This window comes from Scyliorhinus canicula, chromosome 22, assembly GCF_902713615.1.
Source record: "Scyliorhinus canicula chromosome 22, sScyCan1.1, whole genome shotgun sequence".
Lineage (NCBI taxonomy): Eukaryota > Metazoa > Chordata > Chondrichthyes > Carcharhiniformes > Scyliorhinidae > Scyliorhinus > Scyliorhinus canicula.
The window spans coordinates 20,623,080-20,647,390 of record NC_052167.1 but is presented as its reverse complement, the minus strand read 5'-3'; the positions used below and the strand labels follow the sequence as shown (position 1 = coordinate 20,647,390).

Here is a 24,311-nt window from a genome sequence, read left to right as displayed (position 1 = left end):
TACCTACACCTAGACCACAGTTTAGTAAATTAATATTTAACTGTCCTGCAGTAAAACTTGATTTTTTTTTCTCTAATATCACAAAACCGTACAATATTTTCTTTAACAGTATGGGATTTATGTATCTCATCTGTTTATAAAACACTACAGTAGACATTGTATGAATCACCAAAACGTACCTGTGCCCTGAAGCAAAAAGGTATATCTAATTTGTACGGAATAAAGTACATAACCAGAATTATATAATTTGATGTGGTCTGGAAAAGGATCTGGCCTCTTAATATTTACACTGAAATACCTATAAAGTGCTTAACATTCAGCAGGCAAGCATTTCCAAAACCGAATTAAACTCTTAAATGTTTTCTATGAGCTATTATCTGCAGTTAAAACTATAATGCAGATCTTGGCATAAAGAACATCCTGCTGTTTGGTAGCTAGCTAATAAATTGTATAAGGAGAGCAAGTTCAACTATACATGTTTGAAGAACAGAATAACTTGGGTCACAACCTGCACATAACGCAACAAAGTCCCCTCTGCAACGCTTTAAAATTCAAGGCTAGCAAGAACGATGCCGGGGATCAGGGCCTTTGTCTAGGCAGAGCACAGTTTAGGGTCACTAACCCTGCACAAAAGAGCTCAAGTATAAGTGAAATCACAGCCCAAAGTTCTGTGAATTAATCAATTACGGGGTCAATCATTGTCAAATAGCATCAACCAGCAACTTTAAAGCGTCGTCTCACAGGTCAACTAGCCTTTGGCCTTAATTACATTAATTATGTATGGGAGCCTCTTCGCTCGCTGCGGCTTCAGTTTGTCAGAACATTTATCTTTAAACTGAAGAAGGACCTAGTTACCTAGGCGCTGCTATCATCTCGCATTCTGAAGCACATGGTAAACATTGAACCCTGAATAAAGTCACTTAATTTAGCCCGCAAAATACTGAAATATACATTCTGTCCTAGAATTTCCTGCGCATTTGCACCCGGGGACTTGCACAATCACAGCGTAGTAAAGCAAATATGCAGCCTAACAAATTGGAGAGCTGTGCCAGCTTCCTCTAGTTCCAAATTCCCTCGGGGGCTTTCTTCAAATTATGGCCAGGGGCGGGATTCTCCGGACCCCCAGCGTTTAATTCGGAGTTTAATTCCGTTTTTGGCGCTGCCTCATTCGCCGGCGGTGGCAAGATTCTCTTCTCCTGCCGTCTGTCAATGGGATTTCCCATTGAAGCCACCCTACGGTACCGGGAAGCCGGCAGGCCGGGGATGCGCCGCCGCCGGTGGGAACAAAGAATCCCAACGGTCGGAGAATTCCACCCCAGATTTTCAAGGGCAGCAGGAAGTTAAGTAATTTTTAGGGCATTTAATTGCAATATCTTTAAACTTTAAAAAAGTTATGCTCGCTGAGACCCGCTGCGTATTTTTGTTTCCTCGACTAGATTTTTATGACGCCCCTGTAAATGACGTTACCAATTGAAACACTTTCCCAATTACTTCCCAGGTTCTTAAACCCGCTACAACTAATCTACGTGAATGAAATGAAAATGAAAATCACAAGTAGGCTTCAAATGAAGTTACTGTGAAATGCCCCTAGTCGCCACATTCCGGAGCCTGTTCGGGGAGGCTGATACGGGAATGATGACTTAAATGAGTTGAAACATTCATTTCATTGTTAGAAGAAAGAATACGAGGTGTGAGGCCCAATTAGTGCCCATCTTTACTTTGATGTAATGAGGTTGGCAGGGAATTTGAGTGCAAGTGGACGTCGGCAAAAGCATTCGGAAACGGGCATAATTGCGGGTGCGACCTGCAGGCCTTGAGTCTGCAGGAAATTTACGGTCCCGATGCTGATCGAAACAATCAGTATCAGCGTCAACAGAATGCATACTTGAGCATCAAAAGCAGACGGGGGTTAGTGCGATTTAAATATCGACCCGTAAACGATATTTTTAACCTTTGACAACAATGCAAATTCTGACCTATGTATTCAATTTTCAAAAGAGAAAAATTCAGGGTTTGTTGCAACTCAAAATCAATCTGATAATCATCCAGAATTCAGACATACGGATAGTACATTAGGTGGACACAATATTATCTTCCATTCCACAGAGAGGTTCTACTGACTTGGGATTTCCTGATGGTAACTTGCTGCACAGCAACAGATTTTACCCTTTCAAGGAAACCCAGAAATTCAATAAATATTTTGGTTTGAGGTCCAGTAGTATTCTCCTTTTTGGCCTGGTCTTATTCTTTCTTCTCCGCAATGTTCTTTTCGCCGATGAGAGTCCCGAGGAGGTCAGGTTCTTACCGCAGGGCGAGGGGGAGGTCGCGAGGGAGGGGGTGCACGAGATGGCGGCGGCCCGGGGGGCGGACTCCTCACACACGACCTGTCAGGCAGAACCGGGGGACTGGGAAGTTCACAGGTCAGAGGGATGTATTCATTGTGAGACGGCTGCACGTGCGAAGCAGGAGCGTTGCATGGCGGAGGGGGGGTTTCGTTTTCTTTCACCCTGGTGAAGTTAATGCAGCGGCCCTAGTGTGGGAAAAGAGAAATAACAAAATTACAATCTGCACGTGTTCATTCCTGTACGCTAGATGAAGAAGAGCGAGGGAACAATGGCACACAGCAGTGGAATTTGTTTTTCGTTCACAGCATTATCACTTGCAACTACTGCTCGCAGATTGTTTTCAACCAACGTATAAAGTTTAGTTTAGATTTATTTTTATTCCTATCTAAGCTTCTTTCAAGGCCAATTTTGTTTCTGTATAGGGGTCCCTCTCAGCAAGGTTTAGTTTTCAGTTCATTCGCTGCTGTGGATACAACATTGGTTTAGTTCCTTTTTTTACACGTCACATTGGGCGGGACCTTCCACCCCTCCCCCCACCACCGTGGTGGAAGCAGCCCACCATTGGCCGCTGGTTTTTGGTTGTTCGCAACCTTCACCACTAGGGGACTTACGGGAGATGTTGCCGGTGGGAATAGCCCTAAAATCCCATCCAATATTTATGTGCAAAAGAGACACAATGGATACCAATAAGTGACCGCAATTCAATAATATAAAGTGAGAAATGTAGGCGACGCAACGAATCATAAAATTAACCTGGAGTATTGGTGAGCGTCTTCTAAACTGGGAAGTTAATGAAAGTCTTCCAGAACACCAACATGCATTCATATAGCACATTTAACGTAATAAAACATTCCACAGCATTGTACAAGCATCGTCAAAGAAATGTTGACAGCGATCTATACAAGGAAACATTAGTCAAATGGCCAAAAGATTGGTCAAAGGTGTAGCTTTGCAGCATGGTAGCAGTGGTTAGCACTGTTGCTTCACTGAGCCGGGGACCTGGGTTCGATTCCCGGTTTGGGTCGCAGTGTGGGCGGAGTCTGCATGTTCTCCCCAAGTCTGCGTGGGTTTCCTCCGGGTGCTACGGTTTCCTCCCACAAGTTCCAAAATACATCCCTGTTAAGTGAACTGGACATTCTGAATTCTCCCCCAGTTTACCCGAACAGGTGCCGGAATGTGGCGACTAAGGGATTTTCACACTACTTCATTGCAGTGTTAATGTCAGCCTACTTGTGACGCTAATAAGGATTATATTATTAGAAGAAGGAGACAGAGGCCGCGATTCTCCCAAAGGGAAACAAAGTGCCGATGCCGGAGTGAAACCTGGAGTGTTTCACTCCAGCGTCGGAGGCCGCTCCTCGCCCCCTATTCTCCCACCCCCAGGGGGCTAGGAGAGGCGGCGTGTCAATCTCTGGCGCTGGGCCATGACGCTTGCATCAAAGCGGCGCAGCCTGAATGATGCGGCCGGCGGTGCCTAAATGACGTCACCCGCGCATGCGCAGGTTGGCGTCTTCCCCTCCGCTACCCCGCAAGACATGTCGGAGTGATCTTTTAAAAAAAATTTAGAGTAGCCAATTATTTTTTCTAATTAAGGGGGCAATTTAGCGTGGCCAATCCACCTACTCTGCACATTTTTGGGTTGTGGGGGCGAAACCCACGCAGACACGGGGAGAATGTGCAAACTCCACACGGATGTCGGAGTGATCTTGCGGGGCGGCGGAGGGAAAATAGCGCGTCTTTCAGAGACGCTTGCCCGACAATCGGTGGGCACCGATCGCGGGCCAGACCCCTCCTGAGCACCCCCCGGTGCTCGATTCTCCCTCCGCCCCCTACAGGCCCCACATGCAGCGGTCGAGCTTTGTTCACGCCGGCAGCGACCAGGTGTGGTTGGCGCCGGCGTGAACCGGTCGTATCAGGCAGGCCGCTCGGCCCATCCGGGCCGGAGTATTGCCGTTCGACCGGAGTGACATGCCGTTTTGGGGGGTGGGAGAATTGCGTGCGGGTGCTAGGGTGGCGTGTCGTGATTTGCCCGGCACACCCGCGATTCTCCCACCCGGCGTGGTGGTCGGAGAATCGCGGCCAGAGTGAGAGATTTAGGGAGGGAATTCCATAACTTAGCACCTAGGCAACCGAAGCTTTGGCCATATATGGGGGAATGATTAAAATTGGGAATGCTCAAGAAGCCAGATTTGGAGACTTTTAAGAGATCACAGGCTGGAGGAGGTTATAGAGATCGAAAAGGATGAGGCTGTGGAGAGATTTGAAAGCAAGGGCGAGGCTTTTAGGATCAGGGCTGAACCAGGTCACATGGGTGAGAGGTGAGCACGCAGTTTCCTGCCAATGTAAGTACCCAGTTTCAATTTTATGTGAGGATTTTATCCTGTTTTTCACCACGTTTGTTATATCAATGTCAACCCAACTGCTAGTATGCTCCAAGAACTTTTTTTTTTTTTAATTTTTAAAAATTTTTTGTTTACTTGCATTCCTGTTTAGTCATTTGTTTTTATTGATGTTCATCTGGAATATTGTAGTAATGACATGTGTTATGGTAAATACCAGTTTGTATCAATTCCTACTTTGTACCCACATGTGCATTCAACTATTGTTTCAAGGTCGATCAGTGCACCTGGGCGAGTTTGATTTAGTAATGGAATTAGAATGTCACACTGTTATAGAATCCCTGAACACAGAAACGAAGGAGTAGTCCGAATCAAAGGCTTTAATCTACAAGATGTGTGCCCAGCAGCAGGAGTACAGAAATGACCGTATGCTCCAAGAACTTGATTAATTATGTTTATATAAAAAGGTGAAATAATTATAAGGGCAGTGAAGGAACGGCGATGTCATCCAAGTCAGGGTGGTGAGTGACTTTGAGGGCAATTTCCAGGTGATGGTGTTCCCATGTGTCTGCTGATCTTGTCCTAGATTGTAGCTGTCGTGGGTTTGGAAGGTGCTGTCTAAGGAGCCTTGGTGAGTTCCTGCAGTGCATCTTGTAAATGGTACACACGGCTGCCACTGTTCCTCAGTGGTGGAGGGAGTGAATGTTTGTGCAAAGGGAGAAAGATGGGAAAGATCTGAGGTACAGAGGGATCTGGGTGTCCTGGTACATGAATCACAAAAAGGGGTTAGTATGCAGGTACGGCAAGTGATTAGTGAGGCAAATTGTTTATTGTAAGGGGAATGGAATATAGAAGTAGGATGTTTTGCTACAAATGTTGCACAAGACATTGGTGTGACCAGCGGGAAAAGAGAATCCCGACGACCATAGAATTCTGGGCCACAGAGGTGGTAACATTTTGGTTTCATTTAAAAAAGGATATACATTAGAAATAGTTCAGAGATGGTTCACTCGATTGATTCCTGGGGTGATGAGCAACGGTTAGACAGGCTGGACCTGTATCCACTGGAGTTTAGAAAAATGGGAGGAGACCTTATTCAAACATACGAGATCCTGAAGGGACTTGGCAGAATGGATGTTGAGCGGGCGTTTCCCTTTTTGGGAGAGACCAGAACCATGAGGCACCATTTAAAAATAGGGGTTTTCCACTTAAGGCAGAGGTGAGGAGAAATCTTTTCTCTCAGAGGATCGTGAATCTTTGGCACTCTCTTCCCCAGGGAGTGGTGGAAGCAGAGTTGTTGAGTAGTTTTACTGCATGGGTAGATAGATTACTGACTAACAAGCGAGTCAAAAGTTATGAGGCACACGCAGGATGGTGATATTGAGGTTATCAATCAGCCATGATCATATTGAATAGCAGAGACGGCTCGACGGGCCGAGTGGCCTACTCCTGCTCCTAGTTTGTTTCTTCATATGCAAAATCATCTCCAAAATTCTTTCCTTCTAATCCAATGGGTATATACTCTTCTTAGTTTGGTACTGAGCATAACATCCATGACCTGACTGGGCGGCATGGTAGCACAGTTGCTTCACAGCTCCAGACTCCCAGGTTCGATTACTGGCTTGAGTCACTGTCTGTGCGGAATCTGCACTTTCTCCCCGTGCTTACGTGGCTTTCCTCCGGGTGCTCCGGTTTCTCCCCCCCTCCCCCCCCCACAGTCCAAAGATGTGCAGGTTAGGTGGATTGGTCGTGCTAAAATTGCCCTTAGTGTCCAAAAAAGGTTAGTTGGGGCTACAGGGATAGGGTGGAGGGGTGAGGATGGAGTGGGAGTGTGGGCTTGGGTAGGGTGCTCTTTCCAAGGGCCGTTGCAGACGACAGGCCGAATGGCCTCCTTCTGCACTGTAAATTCAATGATTCTATGACAGGAGCTGACTAATTTCAGCCAGTACTCAATAGTCAACCTCACCACCTGCAAGTAATGATTACCTACTCTGCGCAAAATGTTCAAATATGTTCCCTGTCCTGGAGGAGATTTTTTCAGCAGAGGCAGCCTGCTAAAGGCTGAATTAAATTGTGCCAGCAAAAATGCTTTTCATTGGTAGTATGCCACTTGGGTGTGAAGTTTGTTGAATTTCACTCAGTAGCAAAAGACAATTGTAATGTACATGCCATCTTACTACAATGAACGTCGAACATGTTCACGCCTGTTGTGTGTGAACATGCCATGATGTATTCTGCATTCAGGAATATTGGGCTAGCAACGGTGCATATGTTTCTTTACACTACACCCATTCCAACGATTTCCTGGAAAGAAACATTAATACTCTATTGAGTGATACACCAGTTGGAAAATAATCTCTGGCATCTGTCTGTAGCTAATTAACAAAGTTGAATATTACTGAAGAAAGAGACTTTTTTGTCAAAGCTTTTTGTCTTATACTCCGCAACAGTCCGCAAAAATATTGGGGGGGGGGGGAGAGAGCGCGGCACGTGGCAAGCACTGGGACTACGGCACTGAGGACCCGGGTTTGAATCCCGGCCCTGGGTCACTGTCCTGTGTGGAGTTTGCACATTCTCCCCGTGTCTGTGTGGATTTCACCCCCACAACCCAAAAATGCGCAGGTTAGGTGGATTGGCCACGCTAAATTGCCCCTTAATTGGAAACAAAATAAATAATTGGGCACTCTAAATTTATATTAAAAAAAGAATACCAATGTCAGGGGAAAGAACAGATCGATACCGTAAGAGAACGGAGTACTGATTGGTTGGCCCCACACACACACGATGAACTTGTCCAACAAGTTATCCAAACACTGGCGAAAAGATCAGCAAAGAAGAAATCATCTTAATCTGCTTTGAAGATCTGATTCTTCTCCCCAGAGTCTTTGCTACCTCGTACACCAAATTCATTAACTGCTTGTTTACATATTTCCCGCACAAATAAAATATTTGGCAGCAAATACCATAACTTCAAAGTCAAATAAATTCCATTTGCCTGAACGACCGCTTCGTTTGGGCCTGATAGTTGTCTCGAACTTCAAATTTATTCAGATGTCTTTTTCAGTCTGCTAAGTGACTGATCCTGGCTCACCCTGCATTAACCTAATAATCATTTATTGCTTGTGGGTTTTGATCAGCTGGGATTTCATTGCATTACAATCAACAGGAGCAATGACGCAATGCCACAACACTGCTGATTTAGTTGCATATGAGTATGTACTTGAGCTTGCTGTTTGTTATTAATTGTTCCTTACATTAATATAGTGCGAATTGGAAATGGGAATGTTGGAAATATCAGGTCAGTCCGCATTTGGAAAAAGAAAAAAATGAGTCATGACATTTTTAGTATTCGCTCTTTATCTATTTTAAAAAATAAATTTTGAGTACCCAATTTTTTTTCCAATTAAGGGGCAATTTAAATTCTTCAGTTGCATTGCCGGGAGAATAACAGGGTTTGCGTTGGTTGCCAAACAAACAGAGAGTGACGTTCCTGGGACTGCTACAGCTGACATAATCTGATTCTTGAAATGAAATGAAATGAAAATCGCTTAATGTCATGAGTAGGCTTCAATGAAGTTACTGTGAAAAGCCCCTAGTCGCCACATTCCGGCGCCTGTCCGGGGAGGCTGGTACGGGAATCGAACCGTGCTGCTGGCCTGCTTGGTCTGCTGTAAAAGCCAGCGATTTAGCCGAGTGAGCTAAACCAGCCCCATGTCTTTCGCTTATTTAAATCAGCATTTAAATATGTTGGGTCAGTTTAAAATGGAAACACCCCAGCTTCCGGTAACCCTCCCCCCTCCCAACCACCGGCACAGTGCGAGGCCAGCGGGAATCATGTCTGGTCTCCACCACCGGAGACCAGATGTAATGACCACGCCAGGGCCGGGGGGGGGCTCGGAAGATATTGGAGCCCCCAGGTAGTTGGAGATATGGCAGGGCAGTGCCATGGTCATGCCAAGTTGGCGTTGCCAAGGGTCAGGGCCTGAAAGGGCGAGCATGCGGGGTGTGGGGGGGACATTTGGCGACACCACAGTGGGGTACTGATCACTTAATGGAAGGGGGGGGGGCTGGTACTGCCGATTGAAGGGGTGGAGGGAAACTTGATGCTGGCGAGAAGGGATGGGGAGGTGTAAAGGGAGACTCATTGGGACGCCCTCCATCCTTGACGGGGGAAGGTAGTGGTGGAGTCAGTGGGGGGGGGGGGGGGGATGATGCCGGTAAGGATGGTTAGGGGAAGAGAGGGGGGGGGGCATGCTTTATTGCCACTTTTTTTAAAATTTAGAGTACCCAATTCACTTTTTCCAATTAAGGGGCAATTTAGTGTGGCCAATCCACCTAGCCTGCACATCTTTGGGTTGTGGGAGCGAAACCCACGCAAACATGGGGAGAATATGCAAACTCCACACGGACAGTGACCCAGAGCTGGGATCGAACCTGGGACCTTGGCGCCGTGAGGCTGCAGGGCTAACCCACTGCGCCACCCGTGCTGCCCGCTTTATTGCCACTTTGAGATCAGACTGTGAAGCCGGGCTTGTCGGTGTATTTAGGCTCTGCCTCTCTGTGCTGATGAAACCTCCACCCAGCCGGCACCAAAAATAAATTTCTATGCGTGGGTGGACTGCGATCTGGATCGTGCCCAACCGCCCAGCGGGGATCGCACCTCGTTTCCCACCGGTGACCACTCCCGCGGTTCTCCGACCTCGTTCGCCCCGCCACCAGCGGGAATGGGGAGTTTGGCACTCAGCCAAAACCTCATCCACTGCAGCAGGACCAGAGGATCACCGCCACAGAGGCGAGGTTGGAGAATCCCGGCCCACGCTTAGAAATTTCTTGGGAGAGTTCCGCCCGGTGTGTACTACCAGGAAACACAACTTTGTTCCGATATCATAGCAAATGCAAGAAATTTCAGTCAACTCCCAAATGAAGCGGATTATAATGTGAACCCTTCCTTTCAGAATGGAAGTGTAACCATTTACATCCGGCAGGTAGTTCAGAGTCACTCAGCAAGGAGTTTCATTTCAAACAATTGCACCTCACAGTTTTTATATTTAAATTAAACAGCAGTAAAAAAAAAAAATAGCTGTGTAGCACGTTAAATGTTCCTTTGGGCAATGGCCACTGATTAAAGAATATAACCATGGTCCCAAAGTGTCTGTGCTCATTTCATGCTATGTTAATCAAACACAAAAATACTCGGCGGTAAAAAAAAAAATCATCGCTAACCCATCACTGGTATACAATCAAATAAGAAACCATGAATCTGTTCAAATTACTCTCACTCCAGTTAAAGTGAGAAGGGCCGTCAATGTGCTGCCAGTCCCTGCCACGCGCTTTGATTACTTGTCAGACAAGCAGATGGAGAGTTTAAAGGCCACGAGCCATATTGTGACAGAAAAGATTCCCTTCTTTGTTTGGCACACTCTTGGGTCTCTGCAAGTGGGGGAAAGGAATGCCCTTCTGTTTTAACTACGATCAACAGTTTCGTTGCTTCTGTACTAAAAGCAAGTTACGTCATGTCTACGCTTGGTCTTCTGAATTAGTAAAACAGTTCAGAAAACTACAAAATGATTAAATTACCACTTACTGTGTTTGTGTGTAAATATAGCTCACACCATTTGTCAATCATGTCCGAAATGACTGTATTGAAAATGATATGCTTCTTTGTTAAATGTTAGAATGTGAACAGGACACTTTCTATTCTGTTTTACGTTGGATCACTGTAATCATCAGATGTGTCACGCTGTATGATTTTCAGGTTTGCTTTTAGGCCATAATTTTCCTACGGTGTTTAATCTGCAGGAATTGTTGCTTTTATCCATTAAAAACTCGAGAATAACTCATTAAAAAAATATTTTCAAGTTGAATTCTTAAGAGATAATGTTTGTTCCAGCAGATAGAGCTTATCCGCCTGACAAACTCTCTTTCGACAAGAAGTCAGTTCTCAACTTGCCTGGAAGGTACATAATTGAGTTAATGATTTAAGAGATCAGCGGTTTGCAGTCTCCTTGTTGTTTTCAAATTGGACGGGCTGAATGGGAAGCATGCTATGAATGCTTCGTCAGCACGAGATCCACGTTCTGTTGCTCAACAATGGTTTGAAATCCAGCTGACAAACATCAAGAAGGTGGCCACATTTGGGTACGAGATGGAATATATCAGATTAACCTATGCTTGGGAAGACAGTCTATTCAGCAATCCTTTTGATAAACATCCCACAAACTAATCTATCCTGGTGCAACACAATGAATTTGACTTTTCAACACCAGATTGCTACTTGTTTAAGATGATTCGATCAAAAAAAACGCAATATTTCCAAGTACAAAAATGATCTTCAAGTCTCAAGTGTGTTTTTCAATGGACTTTGAGGGTATCATCATTAATGTTACACAGATGGAAATCTTAATCTAACAAATGCTGATATGCAAACAGACATTATTCATTTTAATCATTTGCAACAATATTTTTTAAATACTTCTGTTGCAGATGCTCCAAGCACTAAATAGCCACTTTTCATGCTGTAATTACTCATTTCTAATGTGAACACATTCATATAAATGTAGCGAGCCGAACTGCACAAAGGACAGGATAATACAATTTGTGAATCCTGGCAGGAATAGATTTTAAATGATTATCATGACTCACAACCAAGTAATATAATGAGAAATCGTGACACTGTATTACGTGAACACGCCGCTTCTTGTAGGCAATGGAGGACACTATTTTTTTTAAACAATCACAACTGTTTGTTAAAAATGTTTCCCTGGGCTTGCGGATGAAGGTGTACGAATGTATATTTGTGTTTTGCGGTTAATTTTTCCACGTTTAATTTCAATGACAATCAAATCAGCCAAATGATCACCACCCCTCCCCCACAATGATTTAGTAAACAGATTAATGAGGTATGACGGGTAATAATTACGCTAATGCAATACCCCTGGCATATTGTTCTCTTGCAGTCTGGTATGCATTAAATCTTTAAAGCAAGGTGTCAGAGATGCATTGTTGAAGACTGGACTAATGATCCTAGCCGTGACAGCTGTCCGTTTCCCAGTTTGCATTTAGTGACTCAGCCTGTCGCCCCTAAGAAGCAGCTTATCAGTCTGCCGACATTCTGCTCTCCATGCTCCCATCATTAGTCCTGACAGTAAATCTCTCTGCTGTCCTGAACCAGAGCTTGTTGCCATTCATGACCAACCAAAGGACCAGCAAGGCACCATATGGAACGACTCCCTTACCTCCACTCACATCTGTGCAGTATTCATGCTGCACCATTCTGCTCGCTCCCATATGTTCGTCCTTGTGTTTGGCTGTTGGCCGGACTGCTCGCCGAATTGCCTTTTCTCTGCCCAAGTGGCGAGGCAGCAGGCGTTACCCTCACCCTGACTTAAGCCCAATCAATCACAGCAATTTGTTTAGTCCTTGCCTAAGGACATCACGCCTGAATGCCAACGCCTGATTATCATCTTGTGCATGACCTCATGTCCTTTTTAGGGCCTTCCATTGAAGTATTCATTTCACTGGACCACCTAGATGCTGACTTGTATTGTAAATTACCTCTCGCTGCATCACAAAGCAACGTCTGGTAACAATGCACAAAGCCATTTCATTCAGCTGTTCTAAGAACTCTGTAATCCATGCTTAGTGTTCACCTCCATGGCAATCTCTTCGAAACAGTGTCAATTTTGCCCTGCTGTTGGTAACGCCGCATTCCACAATAAAAACATTCCTGTAGAGAACATGCTAACTAAAACACATCAGCGTGTTTTATTGTAGATTAAATCGGGTAACAATGATTTGTCTTGTCATCTTCATTTTGTTGATAGCTGACTGGTCACAATCTTGTTTAATTTTGCATCATTTCGGTTTTTGTAGTTGCCCAAAACCTAACCGCAGGCATTGTAAGATACGATTCTTAATCGTTAAAGAAATGCCCATCATCAGTCAGAACAGTTAAAGTGAGGTTTTTACGGGAAATATTTTAAATCATAAAATCGTACGATAATTACAAATGAGAAAGTCAATTTGGCTTATTTTAGTTTGTGCATCCAGAATGGTTCTTAATGTCCCTCGTTGCGACATCCAATTGGTTTAATCTACAATAAAACACATTGATGTGTTTTAGTTAGCATGTTCTCTGCAGGAATGTTTTTATTGTGGAATGTGACGTTAACAACAGCAGGGCAAAATTTACACTCTTTAGAGGCTGATCACTTTTGTGTGACGAGCTTTCTGATAAAATTTGCCTTTTATTAGTTTGAAGCTGTTCTTTTCTTCTAATCTAAGTTAAAGCTTTAGTTAAAGGTTTATCCGTACAGTTTACTGTTTCATATCTCTCTAAGGGATCACTTCTCGGACACCTTCCGACAAGGAAAGGTCCATGGTTGGAATTCTCCGGCCTGTGGGTTTGCCGACGGTGTGGGGGGCTTCAATGGGAAATCCCATTGACAAGCGGTGGGTAGAGAGAATCCCGCCGCCAGCGAATGGCGCGCCGCGAAGCAACACCCGGCTGGGGGACGGGAGAATCCAGCCCGAGATCTCTTCTCTCTTTCCTCAAAAGACAAGGGGCCGGATTCTCCCTTTCAGAGACTGAGTGCTCCCGCCGGGACCGAATGGATGGTGTTCGACGACCACGGAAGCAGCGTCAGTCCTGGAGCAATTCAGGATCCGTTAATGGGCTAGCCACCTGCGCCACGTGGAACTCGAGCAATTCCAATGAAAAACAGTGTCCGATTTGGCGGGACTAGGATTGGCACACGAGAGGCTGACAAGCAGCAGCTGCATATCAGCACTCCACTCCCCACACACAATGCCAACAAAATGGCAGCCCAGCACCCCGGTTCGCAGATATGGAGCTCGAGACCCTGCTGGACGCTGTGGAGTAGAGGAGGGGCACCCTGTTCCCCGGGGTGGGAAGGAGGCTGCCACCCGCTGCCGTACACTGGACCTGGGCGTAGATGCCAGAGGTCATGAGCGCTATTGGCCCCACCGTCAGGTCCGGCCAGCAATGCCGGAAAAAGCTGCACACAGGGCAGCCAGGGTGAGTAACCAGCACCATTTCCCTGGTACCAACCTCTTGTCCCATACACCCACCCTCCAAGAGTGACCGAACCCCACTGCCGGCAGTCTGCTCGCACCCCACCCTGCACCACATGCCAACACCCATACCACCCACCATGGCGTAGTGCACTGTTCACAAAGGCCACTGTAGGAAGAGTGAGAAGATTGGAAGGGACTACTGGACCTGCGGCCCCTCACCTTCGCGGAGCGGCGGGCACTGGACCTGGCCGGTGGGGCCGGGAAGATGGCCGTCACCGAGGGGGAGGTTGGCATCGGAGAACGAGGTAAGCTCCCCTTGAGTTGCAGTGTTCCCATCGCACATGTTGCACAACCCCCACACCAGCCTCCCTACGACACCTTTCCCAAACCACCCCAACCCGCGATCCAACCATGTGTCATGTCTTGTGTCTTGCAGGATCACTTGGCGGCGAGGCTGACCCTTCTGGTGTCCCCCACCCTCAGCCACAACCCCAGGACACGTCCAGCGAGAAGGCAGGAACAGACAGCGACGCGAGCCCCCAATCATCAAGCTGTGACACCCTGGAACACCAGCCTGGGGACGACACTGATGTTCCGTCAGAACTGTCGCCAACACCCTCGACCATCCCAGAGACACTCACTACGGTTGGGCTCGTTAGTGAAGAGGCTCCTGGGACACTATCTGGTGCGCACCACGCACTTGCAGAGGTACATCAGGTGGAGGTAGGAACCCCAGAAGCGTGTGGTCAGAGGCTGGGTCAGCCCCAGGGACTAGCTACCATCCATATGGATCTCGAGTTTCTGGAAACAGTGGTCCCATCGATGCTGGAGATTCAGTCGCAGAGCCAATGGACAGAGGGAACAGACACGGAAGAGTATCAGGAACTATAGAGTGTGCCAGGATGAAGGTGTCATGCACACTGGCCAGGTATTGGGCGCAAACGTGCATGATGTGAATCTCGTGGTCACACACCAGCTGCACGTTCATGGAGTGGAACCTCTTTCGGTTTGTGAAGACCACCCCCTCGTGTGCCGGTGCTCATTGGGGAACATGCATCCCGGTGATCACTCCCTGAACCTGGGAGATGCCGGTGATGATGGCGACTCTGCTGCCTGGGCATCCTGGTGGGCTCGCTCAACATTGAAGCTGATATATTGTGCCGAGCGGGCATACAGGGCCCCCATGTCGGCACGAATGCACCTGTGCATTGCGGTCTGTGAGATCCCAGAAAGGTACCCAATCGCAGCCTGGAAGGACCAAGTGGCGAAAATGTTCAGGGCGACAGTTACCTTGACGACCACCGGGAGCGGGCCTTCTCCCCCATACCGCCACGGTTCCAGGTGCAGCATAATCATGCAGATGTGCCGTATGGTCCCCCTGCTCAGCTGCCGTCTTAGACAGCATCCCCGGTGCAGCAGGTCCTCGAATGACAGGCGCTGCCGATACACACGAGGCCTAATGCGGCGCCTCCTTCCCACCTCCACTTCAGCCTGTTGGCCGGATCTCCATCCTCACAGGCTGGCCCCTGTTCTTCTGGGCCAAGATTCGCTGCTGCAGGGTGATACCCGAGCAGCTCCTGCTTGTACAGCCTCAGTGCATCCTCCAGCGTTGCTGCCGCTTTGCTGATTGCCATCATTCCTGGTTGGATTCTGAAATCCATTGTCTGCAGGGAGTGAAAGGCAGACAGGCGGGCATGGTGCGTACCCCCCATGCCCGGCCAGGTCCAACAGACTACACGTGGCCCCGGCCTGCGTTGCAGCCCCTCTACCTCCATCCCCAGCTGGCACTCTGCCCGCCGCACCACACCCCTGGCCCTGTCGGTGCCCAGCACCAGTCCATGCCGGAAGGAGTACCAGTGGGGAGTGTCTCTGAGTGTCTATGGCCCCTGACTTACGGCCTCCTGCAGGGCCTTCCATGGACAATGCCCTTGGGTGGGCCGAGTGGTGCCCTGCCAGCGGGTGGCGCCGGGGGGAGGGTTGGTGGGGTAGAGGTGGGGTGGGGTTGGTGCACCTGTATAGCCGGTGTCGCTCTACGCAACCGTGGGCCATCGTGGGTGGTCAGTGGGGTACGCAGCAGGCTGGCTACCTTGCAGGCCGCGGCAATGACGGTCATGCCTGGACACTTGACCAATCATCAAGCTGCCTGGTTTAAACTTCAAATGATGATTGGCAGTTAATCATCAGTCACCATCAACTGGTGCATTCTCCGTGACAATGTTGCTAACAATCAGAGTCCACTTGCCAATCAATCAGCACTCTCTTCTCATAGATTATAAATTTGTTGATTGTCTTCTTGCGAAAGCCCTGAAGAGTGCAAGACAACCAGCTTCGACAAATGACTCTTTTGTCCAGCAATACTCAAGAATTCTGCTGGCTAATTTGGGGAAGAAAATGCAATGAATTACTTTCATTATGATGGCATTCTGGAAATGCAGATATGCTGTCACACTGTATTTATAAAGAGAGAGGACAAACTTTTCCAACAATTTTAGAGAGGCATACAATGCTATTCTGTGCTTGGCTACTGCTGAATGATTTTAGGTGGAGGTCTCAGCCTCCCTGGAAAGGTAAAGGATTGAATTGATTTTTGTTCCAGGAACAACAAAAACAACAATTTGCTTATACATAAAACTGTTAACATAATAAAATACCCCAAGGTGCTCCACAAATGCACCTTAAAACAAAGTTTGACACAGAGCCACATAAAGGGAAATTAGGGCTGTTGATCAATGGCGTGGTCAAGCTTAAAGGGGAAAGACGAGTGGAGAGGTTAACGGAGGCAATTCCGTAGCTCAGGGTCTTGGCAGCTGAAAGCAATGGGGGAACTATTAAAATTGGAGACGTGCAAGGGGCTCGAATTGGAGGCGCACAAACATCTCACAGGGTTACGGGGACGGGGACGGGGTGGGGGGGGGGGGGGGACGGACGGACGGGGGGGGAGCAGCCAGAGAATTTGGAAACTAGGATGAGAGTTTTAAAATCGAGGCGTTGTTTAATCTGGAGGCAACGTAGGTCAGCGAGCACAGTAGAGATGGACAAAAGAGACTTGGTGCGAGTTAGGATGGAGGCAACATGTTCTGGGCATGCCCAGCGCTGGGGGAATTTTTAGAAGGGTGTAGCAAGGACGGTATCGAGGGTGGTAGGATCCAAGGTCAATCCAGGCTGGGGACTCGCAATATTTGGGGTTGCAGTAGAGCCAGGAGTGCAGGAGGCGAAAGAGGCCGGTGTTCTGGCCTTTGCGTCCCTAGTAGCCCGGCGGAGGATTCTTCTCCAGTCAAAGGATGCGAAGCCCCCAAGCGTGGAGGACTGGGTGTGGGGTTCATCTCCAGACCCCTCAGAATCTTGCCATCAATTATGTGGCTCGTGTAAGGTGGATTACTCGTCACTGACCTGGGTGTGCAACCAGAGTAACATTTAGGAAACTGATGCCACCCAGGATAACACAGTCCCCTTTACTGCATCTCTGCCATTGGGTTCAATGCTCACTTCATCCATCACCAGAGCATTGTGGCTACAGCGTGTAGTATCTATAGGACGCACTGTGATAATTCACCAAGCTTATTTTCACCCCATCGACCCACAATCTAATTGAGAAAGACAAGTGCATGGGGACTGCCATCGCAGGTTTTCCACCTCCCCCCCCCTCAAAGTCTTACACCAGCTGGATTTGGGCATGTATCTGTGTTCCTTCATCATCGCTAGGAACTATCCCAGAATTCCCTGCCTAACATCATTGTGGACGAACCACAAAGAGTATATGAGTTCAAGAGGTTCTGTTACCGCCTCCTCAGAACAGCTGAGGATGGTCTTAAGTGCGCCATGTCAGCATTATCCAAATCCCAAAACAGCTCGAGGGAACATGAATGTCATATTCCTGCTCCGTATCTACCAGCCACTCCAAGAACTGAAAAGATTGCTAGTTCAAGCCACGCGAGCTTTATTGTTAACTGCAGCTGAGATCTGTCTTTGTGGCCGATCGATTCGAAAGTGCAGCTAATAAGGCTGACGACACCTGCAATTTTATTGAAACTGCACAATGGTTTTTATCGTTCAATCGGTGACAAATAAAGACTCTCCAAATGAACTAAAAAAAAACAAACTTGTTTTTCCAGCTTGCTGGACCTGGTTTTAAAATACTAATCATGCCGCTAGCATTTGTTCACAGATTGAAAACACATGCGAGCTGCTAATGCTGTGGTCACACATCCTGCTAGCACGACAATTGTTTCAGAAGTCTTTTTTCCTTGGTTGGAATGCTGCCGGTAACACTTCTTTGAAACTTGCCGCTAACAAAACAAAGAGGTTGTCTTGTTTTTTCTTGCGCTGCTCCCCCTGGAGAGGCTCACTGTGGGACGTGCGAGAATAATTTGAAAATTGATCATTGCTCACTTTCGGTGTGGTGTTAAAATACTGGCAGGGCCACATCATGGTGTCATGATTGCTGCATCACTTGTTTCGTGGACAAAAATGGGTCCGTTACCAATCTTTTGAGGATTTATATTTTGAATTACCGACATCATGTATTATTTCAAACACATGTCGTGATCCCGATTACTTGCTTCCCACTCTGTATAAATATTGGTCGACTGCCATGGCTCTGTTTTGAAGAAAATCAAAGCATATACATAATCGTGCAGCTGGGAGATTTTTTTTTCTTAAACCAACAGATATTCACTTTTTTTTTTGCAGTTTCCTGCCAGTCCCTCACTAGCTGTTTTTATTTTATGCATACTACGCTATTCTTTGACCGTCTAAGAGTGTTTTGGTTTAATTTAAACCATTTCCTCCCTCAATGCTGGTCTTGTGAATCTTTAAGGAGGTTTGGCCCAAACAGAATCTCTAATGTATTCATTATGAGAAGTTGGCACAAGGAAGACGTGGGCTTATTAACTCGAATTTGTGTGTGAGACAGGATGTACGTTGCAGAATACAGCTGGACGATACCGCCTATTCAGAAAGCTCAATAGGGCTGTACTTGTAAGAGGAAGGAACAGATCCATACATTATGTAACAGCTGACTGAAATTGGAAACCAATTTCTTCCAAAGAAAGTGAGTGACGCCATCCTTGTCAGGCGTGCTATGTGTCTAATCATTAGCAATGCACTGATTTTAGCTTCCTTGATTAACATTCACTGACGAATTAGAAGATCTGTGCTGCATATAATTATAACGACTGAATCTATTAACCAACAGTGTGCAGTTACTCCCGACATAATGCACAACTAATTGGCCATTTGAGGATTTGACCAATAACGCATATGGGAAACCTGTTGGTTTTAACTGTTGGCTCAGTTGGTAGCACTTCTGCATTGGAGTCAGAAGGTAGTGCGCTGAAGTCCTACTCCTGGACATGAGCATAATAATCTGGACTGACACTCCAGTGCAGAGCTGAGGGAGTGCTGCACTGTGGAACGCTCCATCTTTCTGACGAGCTGTTTAACTGAAATGTAAAAGATCGCAGGGCACCATTTTGATAAAGAGCAGGGGAGAGTTGGATTTCTTGAACCTCCCTCTAAAGGACTTCTGACCTGACCCATCACGACTCAGCCCACTTGTTTGGGACGTTAGATGTTCAGGACAGACATACACGTACAACTCCCCAGGAAAATCACAGCAGTGCTGCAATGGGACCACTGCTGTAGCAGGTAGAGGTACGAAGCAGCATTAAAGTGCCCTGAAGACTAGATCAACTGATTGGCTGAGTGCCTTTGCCAAGGCTGGTCCCTCAGTAGGCAAGCAATCAGAAGGTGAAGTGATCTATTCTAAGTCCTCGCTCTCAATTTGCCCTTTGCAGGCTCATTCTCACCACAGACTGGCCCCACTGCCATGGTTCAGCCAGTAGATCTGGGGATGAGTGTAGAAAAGAGAGATGGGAGGGAAATGGGCTGCAAATCTAGGCCCTGCCCATGGCTTTCCCATTTGGGTTGGACAGAAAAGGATCAGCTACTAGAACCGGCAGCAAATGCAGATTGGGGCAGTACTAATTCTCGTCACTAAATTTTGCCTTTCCTTCCATTCTCCGACCTGGTTTTAAAAAGATGGTGGATCTAAGTCCACTCAATAGGGTCTTTTAAAGAACTTTGCTAAAATACTAATGCCAAATGAATAAGTCACATGTTAATGGTGCATGTTACACAACACAAATAAGATAAGGAAGCAGCGAGTAGTGTTAAGGGGGGGTCTTTCTCGCGTTGGAGGGCAGGAACCAGTGGAATGCCACAGCGATCAATGTTGGGACTACAGCTCTTCACGATAATATATTAATGATTTTGAGGAAGGAAAAGAGTGCACTGTGGCCAAATCCGCGGACGATACAAAGGTGGGAGGGAAGACAGGATGTAAGGAGGATACAAATAGGTACAGAGAGATAGTGAGCGGGCAGAAAACTGTCAAATGGAATTCAATGTGGGAAAATGTGAGATTGTTTATTTTGGAAAAAAGAACGAGGAGGCAGATTATTATTTAAATAGAGAGAGAATGCAGAAAGCTGTAACACAAAGGGACTTGGGGCTCCTTGTTCACGAAGCCCAGAAAGCTAGCATACAGGTCCAGAAGATAATAGGAAAGGCAAACGGAATGCTGCTTTTTATTTCAAGGGGGGCTGGAGTTTAAAAGTAAAGACATGTCGCTGGTACTGTCCAAGATACTAGTGAGGCCACATTTAGAATACTGGGTATAGTTTTGGTCCCTGTATTTAAGGAAACATACATTATCACTGGAGGCACTACAGAAGTTTACTGGAATGATCTCGCGTATGGAGGGACTGCCATACGAGGAAAGATTAAACAGGTTGGGTCTGTACCCATGGGAGTTCAGTAGAATGAGAGGTGATATGATTGAAACATACAAGATTCTTAGGGGGTTAGACAGGTTAAGCATTGGAGGATGTTTCCACTTATGGGAGAGGGTAGGACCAGCGGGCAGAATAAGGAGGTGTGCATTGGATTTGAGAAAGAATTTGTTCTCTCAAAGAGGGGTCAATCATTGGAATTCATTACCCCAGGGAGTTGTGGTGGCTGAGTCCTTCAACATTTTCAAGGCCAAGATCAATAGGTTTTTAATCAGAAGGGGAACTAGGGGTTACGGAGAGAAGGCAGGAAAGTGAACTTATTGAGTGTTAGATCAGCCATGATATTATTAAATGGCGGAGCAGGCTGGAAGGGCTGAATGGCCTACTCCTGCCCATATTTCTTATTGTCCTATAATATAAAGTATCAGGAAGTTGAACTGTTTCAGTAGCTTTGCTAATGAAAGTCAATCTAGTTGCCAAAACTGATTAGTTGGTAACACATATAGTTGGTAACACACGCATAGTTGGTAACACATATTACAAGCACTGTCCACATCTGGTAACACCTTTCAACATTTAGGGAACAAATAGACAATTCCAAAGTGAAACTCCGTGCACTGAACATTATTGACCCGCATACTATCTCATAAAACAAAATATTTGCAAATCTACAGCTTCTCGAAAGCATCATCAAGTCAGGTTTTACTGCCTTGTGGTAGTTATTATTTGTAGTTATTTGCAGGTCTTATTACTGAATCATAGATTTTTGGCTATTTCGGAAATTATATGTACTGCATAGGTGTGTCACACACATACAAGTCCACCTGCATGAACCCATGTACACACATGCGTCCACACACTCACGCCCCACATGAACATAAACAAACACACACAACTGTGAGCATATACACTTGGAAAAGATACATGTAATTGAACTTTCATAAATACAAACAATATATTGTGTTATTATTATTAAGTTGGTTTTATAAGTTACAAGTGTCGTGTTCGGTACACTAGTCTAACACTGGCTGCAACTTTGATCAGAAAGATACTCCAGACCTTGAAGTTAGTTAATTAGGTTTATTGAACTAGTAGCACAGTTCTCTGTGAGTTCGACTCTCTGCTAACTTAAGTGTGGTTACTCTGTCTGACTGAACCAGACTAGCTCTTAGCCACGCGATGGAGGTGTGAGATTGTAACAACACCCTTGACTGACTCTCTAGATGTTCATCAGTGGATAGAGGGGGAGTGTGAGCGCCTCCTGTCTTTTATAGTCAGATCCCACCCCTGAGTGTCCTGCCTGCTTATTGGTCATGTCCTGTTCTCTGTGTCCATTAGTTGATTGTCTGTATGTCATTATGTGTGTGATTGTCTGTATGTCATTATGTGTGTGGCTGCATATCATGACAACAAGTTTATAAATTCTCAGATTCTTGGGGCAATATCTTAATGCCACAACTGACATTGATGTGACCTACTTAAGCCCACGCCTCAACCCTATCCCCGTAACCTCACCTAACATTTTGGACACGAAGGGGCAATTTAGCAAGGCCAAACAACCTAACCTGCACATCTTTGAGTAAAGCTATTTAAAACTAAATCACCTTTGCCATAGATTGTTAATTTACTATTTAAAAAATGATTAATAATAATAATTTATTAATAATCTTTGTTAATATCACAAGTAGGCTTACATTAACAGAGCAGTGACGTCACTGTGAAAATCCCCTAGTCTCCACATTCTGGCGCCTGTTCGGGTACACTGAGGGAGAATTCAGAATGTCCAATTCACCTAACAGCACGTCTTTCGAGACTTTGTGGGAGGAAACCGGAGCACCCAGAGGAAACCCACGCAGACACGGGGAACATGTAGACTCCGCACAGACAGTGACCCAAGGCGGGAATCGAACCCGGGTCCTTGCCGCAGTGAAGCAACAGTGCTAACCACTGTGCTACCATGCCGCCCAAATTAAAAGAATATACCATTCTTGACGTTTTAATTATTTAATCTGTCTGTACATTTATATCTATATATGATATACAAAATACGTGTGCGCACATATGCATATATAGAGGCTGGGATTCTCCGTTGTGGGCCCGCCCCGTTATCGCTGCGAGCGAGGTCAGAGAATTTAGCAAGCCATTCCCTGGGGAATTCTCTCTTCCCGCCGCTTGTCCCGTTGAAGCCGCCGGGAAACCAGTGGGCGGAGTTATGCATCCGGCAGGACCAGAGAATCCCGGCACCAGCGAAGGGCCGGAGAATTCCAGCCATAATGTACATGTTCAGAAATTAAGAACGCAAAATTGGCATCGTACTTCCCGTAATTTGATTGGAATTGATTCTGCCGAGATTTCTAAATATAGTAATCAGGAGGTGAACCAGCATGCCATTCTGTGCTGGAAAGATGCTCAGGTATGTTTATGGCTGATCTTACCTTGTCCCCAGGCTGTGGCCTCATCAGAGACACTTGGTCGTAGCCTCTGCGAAAAAGAGCCCAGATGGCATCCAATTTTCCCTGGATAAATGATCACAACAATATTAGGAATAAGATTTATTTGGTGCTGCTTAGCAAAAAAACTATCCTATTGCACTTCAGAAACGATAAACATTAGCTTCAAAACCTAGTCCACGTACATGGCACTGGTTATCATTACATTGAGCTCTGTATAGTCGTAATAATGACTTTGTGACTGGCAGATCCGGGGTTTCATGTGCACCGCAGGATCAACACATCATATTGTGGTCAAACAGAAGAAGTGAAAACACGCTACAAAAATTTAGTGATTTTGAATCTTACTCAGAAGTAAAACTACACAAATTATTTATAGAATTTGTTTTATGTTCCATGTAGGAACTTTAATATTGCAACAGATTGGTAACCAAGTTAGAAATTCTGACTAAAAATTCTTTGTTCTTGTTGAATCATTTGTATTATCTGTGGGCTCAATTGCATCTCACCAGCTTTTGATGTATGTTCAGGATTCTCTGTGCCACAGCAACTATTCCTTAGTGGTGACCCTGCCAAACAGTAATTGACAGCCCAAAGTTTTCAGCCACCACGACCACCTCCCGCGGCACCACTTTGCACCATTACACTTTGCTATGCATTGCACGTTCACTCAAAATCATCGACTGACTGACGTGCAAAATGCTGATACTGAGTCACAGGGCGGACCTCTGCCATTTTGAGATTAAGTGCCGTGGCGGGGCAGAGGATGTGGAGTGTTTCCCACTGCGGCGGCTGGCAGGAAAACACGCCAAATCTTCCAGCCCTGACCTCATTGATTATCCACCTGGGGTGTTTTACGCTGCATTCAGTGGTGGGGCAGGTCTGGGTGGCGGGTGGACTGCCGTCGTATCCGGGTGCCCTCTTGAAAAGGTGCCCAATGTCACTAACCCGCTCTTGAAGAAAAGAAGGTGGACCACCTGAGAACGAAGATGGATCTCCAAGAACGTTCTGAGGCTGGATTGCGGACCCCCTCCAGGACACCAAATGTGGAAGGCAAATGCACCCGCTCCCCCCCCCCCCTCCCCACACCCCTCTGCTGTGGGGTTCCAGAGTCAAGGGGTACCTCCATCCTGAACTCCAGAGGCAGCCCCAGGCACTGTTCAAGAGAGTCTCGACATCTGCACGTCGCATCGTTCCGAATTCCTTTCCCGCTTTCATTAGGGAGAATCTGGTGTGGGGATGGGGCCTTCACCTGAATCCCGTTGTCGGGATGAAAAAGAGGCTCATGCCGGTCTCCTGGGGGTTTCCAACCCGCCATGGCGGGCACCAACAGATGATACAGAGTTCACG

At 46.4% G+C, this 24,311-nt stretch overlaps 2 protein-coding genes across 3 annotated transcripts in view; one reads left to right on the top strand and one right to left on the bottom strand.

The window, feature by feature from the left end:
* prdm8 (PR domain containing 8) overlaps positions 1-24,311 on the top strand; it is a 120,760-nt gene that overhangs the window by 13,067 nt on the left and 83,382 nt on the right. The gene's annotated exons all lie outside the window — the stretch shown is intronic.
* LOC119956041 (anthrax toxin receptor 1-like) overlaps positions 62-24,311 on the bottom strand; it is a 92,065-nt gene continuing 67,815 nt past the window's right edge. For both annotated transcript variants that reach the window (XM_038782803.1, XM_038782802.1), the window contains exons 17-18: positions 22,947-23,027; positions 62-2,530 (exon numbers count right to left, since the gene is read on the bottom strand). In XM_038782803.1, the coding sequence (XP_038638731.1) occupies positions 2,294-2,530; positions 22,947-23,027 (318 nt within the window). In that variant the 3' untranslated portion in view covers positions 62-2,293. The remainder of the gene's footprint in view (positions 2,531-22,946; positions 23,028-24,311) is intronic.